We start from the raw sequence: 10,584 nt of genomic DNA on the forward strand, positions 1-10,584 counted from the left end.
TTCACTGCTGGCTGTTATTCTGTTGCTGCTGCTTCGGTGTCGTGACTGGGTGTTTGCCCACACCATTAGCTTAGTGCTGTAACCACCCACTGCAGCCTCACTGTTCTCTAAAGCAGTCACACATAATTCTCCATTAGAACAAACGTGAACATTTGAGAAACACGGTGAGTCACCTGAATGTCAATGATACAAGGCTCGCAAAGCTTTGGCGTTGTTGAAAAGGATTCCTTTGTCATCTTTTAAATGCCTCCATTTATCTCTAAAAATAAGTCTGCTTTGCTGTATTCAGATACAGTGCTGTAAATGCCATCTCTCACCTGTGCTGTCAGGCTATAATGAAGGCACGTCCGAGCATTTATCAGAAATGGAATGTGCTAAGAGAGAAAGATGCAATTTCTTTTTTTGAACCCAGGCTATTTTGCCGTCAATACATTTCCTTCTTGCCATTAGCAGTGAGTGAAGATGCTTTATATTACATTGTCTATTGCCATTAAAGTTATTTGAGCTAGAAATGTGTTCATAGTAACTGTACCAAAGCATTTAAAGTCCCAGATCCATGTAATCTGGCTCTGCAGTGTCATATCAGCTCCACCCACCAGCTTTGGCATGGCTAAGAAAGCTGGCAGAGGACTATGCAGTATGGTTTTGTTACATTATCATGCTGAACACTGGTCAGGAAGAAACACAAGTTTTCTGTTTGTGGCTGTTGATTGATAATGTCAGCACGAGACAGTAAATTAGGTCCTGAAGCAGTGCAGCATTGCCTTTTCAGCAGAGACTTAGACCTGCCAAAACATAAGCGATAATAGATTGGCATTTAATTGGAGACCGCATCCAAATCAAGCAGTGGATCCAGCCCCATCAATCTGCAGGCTTGCTCTGAAGGTTGTCTGACTCAATGGGGATGTAAACATTAGGACTGAAAAAAACAATCGATTAGTCTAAAGACAAATGAGGAGTTTAAAGATTCTATAAGTACACAAACAATCTAGTTTTAAACTTCTACTACATATAAATATTGACACCTGAGTAGCCAAATCCTTTATTGCTCAAGGAAAGAGACAACATCCACTGAAGGTACTACGCTACAGTGTTTGGAAGAACACATGCTGGGATCTGTCAGATAAACCACCCTTTGGAACTACTGACCTAAAGGGAATCAGATTTGGGATTGATCTGTACTTAAAAACTCATACTTTAAGACTGTTTTTTATAATACAGCTTAAACTGAGAATATATGGAAAAGGTGTGATGTGTGCATTTGTCGATGCTACATGTGATTTTGCTAGTGAGGACGTTACTTGTAGCTTGTTATACTTTGTAATAGGAAAAGAAAGCTGTTGAGCAATGGATTGTCATTGTTAGGGTGTGAGAAGCCACTAATCAAATGTGTAAGTCTTTCTTATCTGTGCCTTTTAATGACAGTTCTCAGCATGAAACGGCATTTCTCTAAACTCCAAAATTTCCCAAGAGCTCCTGTGCACCAATACAGGGAAAAGAGGTGGTTCACGATATGCTTAAAGAGAGGACATAAAGCCAAAGCATGAGCTGGCAGTGCTGAGGATATCCTGCTCCTCTTTAATTGACAGACCATCTAGGATTTTGAGTTAAGAGAACTACTACAGAAGGAAAGTTCACGCTGTGATGGCCGTTTTGCAGGAAAGGTGGCCAGGATGGACATTTCCAGAAGTGAATTTGGGTAATCTCTGCTAACAGATGCTGAACTCCTGGCACCTACAGATATTTCTAAGAGATGACCCCAACATTCATCCCAAAAAGGGGATGGAAACCTCAGCAATCTCACATTCCCTATCATCTACCATGCAGAGTAGGTTAGAGATTGGGATGTCATTGCAGACACCCCAAAATTGATGCTCCAAGAAGCATTATTGGTTGGTGGATGAGGATTGAGGATGAAGACTGTGGCTTCCAAACTCATCTCTGAGCCCGCCAGCCTGACCTCTTGTATCTAATCAGAGCCAAAAACTCCTGGCATGGGGCAATACAAGACTTGGGATAAGGGATTTCTCCTGCAGCTCTATGGAATAATAAGGATTAGGTCAGAGAAGGCTCTTCCAGGGTAAGGATGTGTGAGGTGAAGCCTTGGCCAGCTTGGGGTGGATGTGTCCATCCCAGCCAGCAGTAATTCATTATTTTCTATTGTGTGGCCAGCAGGGACAGAGAGGTGATTGTTCCCCTCTACTCTGCTCTTGTGAGGCCCCATCTGCAGTACTGCGTCCAGGTCTGGAGCCCCCAGTACAAGAAAGACAGGGAGCTGTTGGAGAGGGTCCAGAGGAGGGCCACGAAGATGATCAGGAGACTGGAGCACCTCCACTATGAGGACAGGGTGAGGGAGCTGGGCTTGTTCAGCCTGGAGAAAAGAAGGCTGTGGGGTGACCTCATTGCAGCATTTCAGTACCTAAAGGGAGCCTACAAAGAGGAGGGGAATCAACTCTTTGAAAGGGTGAGTGACAGCAGGACAAGGGGAAATGGTTTTAAGCTGAGGGAAGGGAGATATAGGTTGGATGTCAGGGGGAAATTCTTTACAGAGAGAGTGGTGAGGTACTGGAACAGCTGCCCAGAGAGGTTGTGGATGCCCCGTCCCTGGAGGGGTTCAAGGCCAGATTGGATGGGGGCCCTGGGCAGTCTGGTCTAGCATTAGGTGGGGAGCTTGGTGGCCCTGCGTGTGGCAGGGGGGTTGGAGATTCATGATCCTTGAGGTCCCTTCCAACCCTGGCAATTCTGTGATTCTGTGATTCTGTGCATCTCTCATCTAAAATGATCTTTTAAGAGCCTTCTGCTTTTCTTATCAGAATGTTCTGCACTTTAAAATTAATGGCTGCTCCCGGCCAGGCTACAGAAGCAGAGATTATTTTCTTCCTGCTGAGTGTTTGGTGGGATGAGCGCCCTTCTTTACAGCCAGCTCTTAGCCAGTTTCAATAGCACCGATCCACATTCATCAGTCAGAGGCAAATTAACAGCCTTCTCCCACCAAAAGTCCTAATTCTGTTGAACTTCTAGAACTGCTCTGAGAATTACCATTCCTGATACAAATATATATATATATATTTCTAACAGCAGATGATGATTCTTAGTTTTCCCTTAATTAAATAAAGCAAAGGTGAAAAGATCTTTTGTAAGAAATCAGGGAGGGAGCTGGGCAGTGACCTGCTTAGGATCTGGCACCCAGATACCCAGCCATGTTAAACAAGCAGCTCTGATATCCTATGCTTCCTAATTGTGGAGTGCATGGAGATTGGTGTGTCATTCCGTAATCCCCCAATCTCCACTAAGTGATCAAAACCATTGGAGACCCACTGAGGTTTTGGCTGAACTCCCACATATTTTCCGCTTTTAGTCCAGTTTGGGAGGCTATAAAATCAACCCCAGCTGCAAATAGGATTTAAATCCAAAGCCACAAATAGAAATACCCTTGGCCAACTCTTCCTGCCATTCCCAAGAGAAGTCAGTCAAGTCGCTTGGATCTTCTGATCCAAATTTGCTGCTGAAATCAGTTGGCTGCACAGAGACTGGTGTCTGTGTAATGAAGTGATTTTGGAGCACATTTGGAGCTCCCCAAACCTCCCCCTTCCTGGTCTATCGCTTTGGGATCCCCATGCTGCAAGAAACCAAAGCTCATGGCCACCAATCAGCTCTAGCCAAACATCAGCTAGCCCTTGGGATCAACAGCTCAGTGGTCCCTGGCTTAACTTCAGCTCATTACCACCAAGTTGGTCATAATGCTATTGCATAAGGAAAGGGAAACAATTACAGCAGTGAATGGAAATCGATATGATTCTTTGCCACTTGGCAGCCTCTCAGATCTCATTGGAACTCCTTTGTGATGAACTTGATCTTGTAACTGAAATCAATATAGTATGGCATAACTACAATGCAGTGATCAACAGCCACTAAGATTAATTCTTCCCCAGCCCTAGAATCTCTCTAAATGTTTCTAAAATCTTGGTCCACACATCAGTTCACCAGGATGAAATCTTCTGGGAATCATTTTCAAAGTCCACTTCCATTTCCAAGTGAGAAAGCCCTCTCTGGCTGCTACAAGATGGGACCAGAAGGATGGGAAAAATGAAGAGAGATTTTAAAAGAGATGCAGCCCCAAAACAGTAGCACTTGCATGTGCTTCAGCATTCAACAGTTACTAGTATTTTGCAGGTGCTGTGTAGCATTTCATGACACCATTGGATCTCAATGGCACCGCCACAAGGTCTTGACCTTAGCCCCAGTGCAATGGGAAGGGCACTGAGCTGGACAAAGGGTTTCCCAGAGATCTCATTTGTGCAACAGTATCTATCCCATAAACACGAGATTTGGGAGGAGAATAAACAGTTTTCCAGTCTTTGCCAGTGCAAGTCCAGGAGAAAAAAAAGCAGAAAAATGGGATGGTAGAGATTTAAGCCTTGCTCTTTGCTCTGTGAGGTCTGTTCCTCTACTCATTCAGCTTACATTTTTGGGCACCAGTTGGGTTTGCAACCATTCTGAAGCAAAACCTTAGCAAAGCCCAGCTGCCAAAAGGTATGCACGTGGCTCTAGCCACACAGTTCTCCTCTCATCAAGATTTCCTTACAGTGCAACCTCCCCATTGCCATCTCCCCCCTGGACCTTCTCCAGCACTGAGCTTTGAGGAGCAGATGGAGAGCCACAAAGTGGCTGCAAATAACTCCCAGTCAGAAGAAAATACATATGTTTCTCTTTGTTTCTTTGTTTAGTTCCCCCCTATGTGAATCCCCAGCACACTCAGTACTCACATTTTTGGGGAGATAATTTTTCTTTGCTCCTTACACAGTTCACGAGCAGCTCCATCACTTCTTCCATTGGCCTGTAAGCTTCTTCACACCACAATCCCAAGGCCATGGGAACCCTCTCACCACCAACTGCAGCTCTTGTATCACACCAAAAAAGACCAAAAACATAATTACTCCCTCTTTTTGAAGGTAAACTGTAAATCCCTTTTTTCAAAAAGCCCTTTAATCACTATTTCTAGCATGAGAAAATCATCCTACCAAGCCCCAACAATGACACAGCAAAAAAAAAAGTTGTTTGGCTTGGCTCATCCTTTCCTAAATAAAGCCCTGCTGTGACCTTTTGCATCCAACTAGGGATTGGCTCCATCCACCTCAACACCTCTGCATGATTCCAGCACAGCTGGAGCCTCTGCCCCTGCTTCCTTGCAGCTCCCCTGTCTTCAATCTCACTCTTTGAGCGCAGATGCTGCTGTGCACTAGGGTTCAGCCCTGTGGGGTACGTGTTGTGCCTTATATCTCTGTATCATATTCTTCTCAATGGTGGTCACCACTGTCTGGACTACCATCACCTCATAGTTGGGCCACTCTTGTCCCCTTGGCCAGGCCTTGCTCATCCAACGGTTGGGTGCCCATTGACCTACTCTCATCCTGTGGCTGTCCTTGGCCCATCGTTGTGACATCGTTGTCCCTACAGATGGGCTGTCTTTGCCCAGTGGTTGGGCATCTGTCACCCCATGGCTGCTATCACCCAATAGGTACTCTCATCCAATGGCCTCCCTCATTCCACAACTGGGCCATACTCACCCTATGGCTGTTCTTTCCCTATGACTAGGCAATGCTCACTACACTGTTGGGTGTCCATTGCCCCATGTCAGGACTACCCTCACCCCACAGTTGAGAGTCCATCACCCCATGGTTTGATGTCCATTGGTCCATGGTTGGGTGTTTATTGACCCCTGGTTGGGCATCCACTAATCTGTGGCTGTGCCACCCTCATCCCGTGGCTGCTGTCATCTCATGACTGTGCCATCCTTACTCTGTAGTTGGTTGTCCATCATCCAATAGCTGTCCTCACCCCATGGCTATGCATTCAACATCCCATGGCTGCCCGCTGTCCCAAACTGGGCTACACTTACCCCATAGCTGCTTTTGCCCTATGTCTGGACCATCCTCACATCACGGTTGGGTGTTGGGTTTCCATCACCTGATATTTGGTCATCCATTGACCTACAGTTTGGCTGTCCATCACCCCATGGCAGGACCACACTCACCCCAGGTTTGAGTGTCCATTATCCCAGAGCTGGGTATCCATCCCCCCTGCCCCACAACCACCCTCATCATCCTCTCCCTCAGACAGAGTGGTCCCTGCATCCACACTCTCTGTTCTCCCCAGCTCAGTGAAGAGACTTCACTGCAGAACAGCAGGACAAACATGACCATCCCCACACATAGCAGGAATACCCACCCTGCGGGTGGGAATGCCACGCTCCTCCCCAGCTTTTAATCACAGCGCTCAGGCATCACAGCAACAATAAGGAGTGAGAGTGAGGACTGCAGCAACGAGAGGGCTTGCGGTGAGCAACAGCTGGTGAATGAGATGCATTTCCCTATCCTTTTGAAACAATCAGAGAGCAGAAGGATCTTGGAGCTCTCTCGGAACCAGGCAAGCTTCAGGCAGACTACGGGTGGTGAGTGTGCTCTGCAGAGGGAGTCCTGCTTCCTTAAGGAAACAAATATATATATATGTATTGATGCTGGATGGAAAGATGGAAAAACTGAAAGATGGAAATTCAGTGATCAGATTTGCTTCTAGTTTCCATCCAGATTTTGTTTTCCAGGGCTGGATGCACAGAGCTGGAGCTACTTTAAATATAGCACAAAGCAGAAAACTATAATATCTCTCAGTAAACTCTGGGAGTTAACTAATAAGGGGTAAGGAGGCTGTTCAGCCTGGGAAACAAAAAGATAAATGAGACAGCGTGGGGTCCCAGGAGTAATTCTGCTTTTCCCTGCACTTTCAACCGAAACAGATCTGCCCCCAGTTCTGCTGCTGCCAGGAGCTCTGTGACTGTTCTGAGGACAGCTTCCACACACTCCAAGAAGGACCAAGTGCTGCAGGTAAGGAGCCAAAGTGGTGGGTAAAGAGAGAGAGGGAGGATGAGAATGGGAGCGAATGGGGTGCTGAGCTGGCTCAGTGATGGGAAGACAGTGCACAGGTTTTCCTCTGGAAAGCATTGTGGAGAAGTAATGGGAGAGGAAAAGTTGGGTGGGCTGGGATGTGTTGAACGCTCCTGCCCAGCTGTGCGGCTAGAGGCAGGGAATGAGGCTGACAGCGAGACACTGAGAGCAAGAAGAAATATGGGTGCCTTTATTTCCCTGCTGCGTGTCAGCTCAGGTTACTTTCAATCCCACATCCTGAGCTGCTTTTCCCAGCAGGCAGCTCACAGCAGCAGGAGAACTGTTCAGTTAACCACTTCCTAGCCATGCTCCCTGCTTTTTCCACACCAAAGCTTCAGCGTGCAACTACAGGGACCTAAACCTTGCAGAACTAGACATTGGGGACTGGTCTTTCTGTCCAGAAGCACAACCACAGTGAGTCTCTCTCCTCTTCAGGGACAAACGTCGGGCCCCTGCCTTTCTGAGCCCTTGTCATGGCACTCCCCAATGACTCCTGGCAGAACACCTCAGCCCCTCTCTTCACAGGCCTCGACTTCTTGCTGGAGCTTAAGCCGCTCTTCATCCCTCTCTACGCCACCTTGGTGGCTGTGGCGTGCATGGGGAACCTCTTCCTCATTCTCCTCATCGCTCTCACCAAAAAGCTGCACTGCACCACCAATTTCCTCATTGGCAACCTGGCAGCGGCTGACTTTGTCATGTGCCTGGCCTGCGTCCCTCTGACTGTCTCCTATGCCTTCGAGGTGCGGGGTTGGCTTTTTGGAATGTTCATGTGCTACTTTGTCACTCTGATGCAGGCCACCACCGTGTTTGTCTCAGTGCTGTCCCTCACCGCCATCGCCATCGACCGCTACATCGTCGTGGCCTACCCCATCCGCCGAAGGATAAGCCGCAAGTCCTGTGCCTGCATCGTGGCCTGCATCTGGCTTCTCTCCATCCTGGCCTCTGTTCCCACCTCGCTGCACACACAGTACTTGGATCTCAACGCCATCGGCCATGACATGATCATCTGCGAGGAGTTTTGGAAGCACAAGGAGAGGGAGCGGCTGCTGTACTCGTGTCTGATGCTCCTCTTGTCCTACATGCTCCCACTGCTGGCAGTATCAGTCTCCTTCTGTGCCATCTCCTACCACCTGCAGAAGAGGAGCATCCCGGGAGCTGCCTACCCATGCCAAGACAAGTGGAGCAAAACGAAGCAGAAGACTTTCCGGGTGCTCACCATCTCGGTGGTTTGCTTTGCTGTCTGCTGGCTGCCCCTCCAGGTGGTCAACTTCATCAGAGACATTGACGAAGAGTTCACCATCCTGGACAAGAGATACGTGAACGTCATCCAGGTCTCATGCCACCTGATTGCCATGAGCTCCACCTGCTACAACCCCTTCATCTACGCCTCTCTCCATGACAAGTTCCGCTTCCACCTCAGCAGTTACTTCTACCGCAAGAAGAAGAGCTCCAGCACTGTGTCCTACAAGGCATCTCGGTTCAACACCTGCTCCACCCTGGCAGATGCCCCAGCCGGACTCTCAGATAAGATAGCTTTGCAAACCAGATTCTCTTAGCTGAACTTCCCCTACAGGCTTGCTCTTGGGCCTGGATGTAGATGTTTGTGCCTGGCAGGGAGAGCAAGCACCACGGAACCAAGTGAAGGGATGTCTGTCCTCAAGTAGCAGCTCTTCTGAGCAGCACAAGGACATTTTATTCCTTGACACAGAGCACACCAGCACAACAACAACATATACCACAACCATGTGAAAATAGAATAATCTTGAGCAGGATTTACCTGCTGGCCCCCATAGAGACACAATGGGCACTAGTGGGTGTTTCTACCTGGTCTGACTCAAGAATCAGTGCCAATGAAACAGTTTTCACTTGCCTTGTTGAAATAGAACAACGTATATATATCTGGATTCAGAACTGGGTATATAATTGGTGTGATGGTAACCAATTATTGTTCCATAAACCTCAGTTCTCAGAAATGCCTACACACAATGACACAGTCAAAATCTGCCAAAATACGAGTGCTCGCTTCGTGTGCAAGGAGAAGTGCTCATGCTGTACCACTGGTTGTGCAGCAAGGCTGGGGATGGGGTATATACACACACTAGATTTCCAATCACAGCTTACTATGCCAGGGGACTGGTGCTGTATTTGCAGCACAAAGACGTCTCCTTGTGGTGTATATAGGGGTGGGCAAGATGTTGGGTGCATTTAAAGATGTCTTTGGAGTGCATGTTGTCATTTTGTAGAATAAAGATTGTTCCTAAGCAACAGATAGTATTTTCTGCCTCTGGAGGAACACCAGCTCTTCCAGGCAGCACTTAAAGAGCTGTCCATTTTTTTGTTTAAATTGCAGTCCATTGGTGTAAGGACAATATAGATTCAGAAGTGTGCATTCTTCTGCCAGCTAGCATGTAGGGCACACTGCCACAGCTTGTGTTGAGTGTGGGACTTCCATCATCTACTTGTCCTTCTGAGTAACCTCATCCGCATAACTTCATAGGATAGTCCCAGTTTCTCCAGCCAGAAGTGTGCAGCCAAACAAGATGGGGCAGACAGGGCTCAAGGTAATGCACTAGGTGATAAGAAAGGTATCAAGCTGTATGCTTGCTGAGGAAGAAGTCCCAGTCTCCACTCAGAGTGATTTATATGCAGAGAAGTCATATGCTCTTCTTGGGCAGGGATGGGAATCCTGCTCATGGGCTACTCTGACCCCAAAACTGCTGAATAAATTGTGGGTTGGACTCTGGTGTCCCCAGATGTTGGTTGGACCTTAAGAGCCTCAGGCAACAACCTGCTGTTGGCTCACCTTACTGCTGAGACCTTCACGGTCCCAATGGCCATTCTGGAACAGGAGACAGAAGCCCATCAAACACAACACTGCTCACTCTGTTGGCTTCTTGCAGCTTTCTTGTAGCTACATAGGGTCGTGCTTAGGACCAAGGCTGAAGTATTTGTGCTGGAGGAGCAAAGCCCACGTCACTGCTTGTCCTTTCTGCTAATAAAGGCTTTAAAAAGCTCAGGCTGCGTGTTTGTATTGATTCAAACCAAAAAGACAAGGCCTGCAGTCACTCCCCCTGCATGCAATTTGATCCCATCACAGGAAAACAATCAATCTGGAAGTGTTTATCCATCACTGTGACAGGCAGCTGCTTGGAGTCTAGCTGGCAACCAGGGCTGGAGCTCTGAGATTTTCAAGGAAGCTTTGCTATGACACAGCTTGGCAGTTCCTTTCTTTCTTTTATTTACAGGACTTAGTGTGTGCTTTCTCTCACTTGGACTTCTCACTACAGCATTGCCCATGCCCCAGATTCACCTGAAATTTTGCAATGGCGAATAATAGGTCTCAGTATCCACTTCACACTGCTCAGATTTAGGGTGCAGTAGCCTGCTGCTCCATAGCCTTCTGCTTGAGGAACTCTGCACAAATGTGAGATAGTGCTCCGAATCCCATTTGCCTGCACGCTGCCAGAGAGCATGTGGTGCTCGCAACAACACTGTGTTTTATGTGATTAGTTCTACATTTAATTAACTTGGGGGAAAAAAAAAAGGAGATTGAAGAGTGATTAAGCCACCCAGCACTTGCATTTCCCAGCCCCGTTGTGCTGCTGAGCACAGAGGATGCCTCTGATGGGGATGAATCAGGTGG

At 47.5% G+C, this 10,584-nt stretch overlaps 1 protein-coding gene across 1 annotated transcript; it reads left to right on the plus strand.

The window, feature by feature from the left end:
* The first annotated feature begins 7,308 nt into the window (after positions 1-7,308).
* Positions 7,309-9,912, plus strand: LOC116237895 (prolactin-releasing peptide receptor-like). The gene has a single exon (XM_031607321.2). The coding sequence runs from the start codon at positions 7,415-7,417 to the stop codon at positions 8,495-8,497; it is 1,083 nt and encodes a 360-aa protein (XP_031463181.2). The 5' UTR covers positions 7,309-7,414; the 3' UTR covers positions 8,498-9,912.
* The last annotated feature ends 672 nt before the right edge of the window (positions 9,913-10,584 follow it).

This window comes from Phasianus colchicus, chromosome 5 (genome assembly GCF_987193195.1).
Source record: "Phasianus colchicus chromosome 5, bPhaCol1.hap1.1, whole genome shotgun sequence".
Classification (NCBI taxonomy): domain Eukaryota; kingdom Metazoa; phylum Chordata; class Aves; order Galliformes; family Phasianidae; genus Phasianus; species Phasianus colchicus.

Bases quoted from the DNA above. Each gene is read 5' to 3' on its own strand.
- LOC116237895 (XM_031607321.2), top strand. From the start codon at position 7,415: ATGGCACTCCCCAATGACTCCTGGCAGAACACCTCAGCCCCTCTCTTC.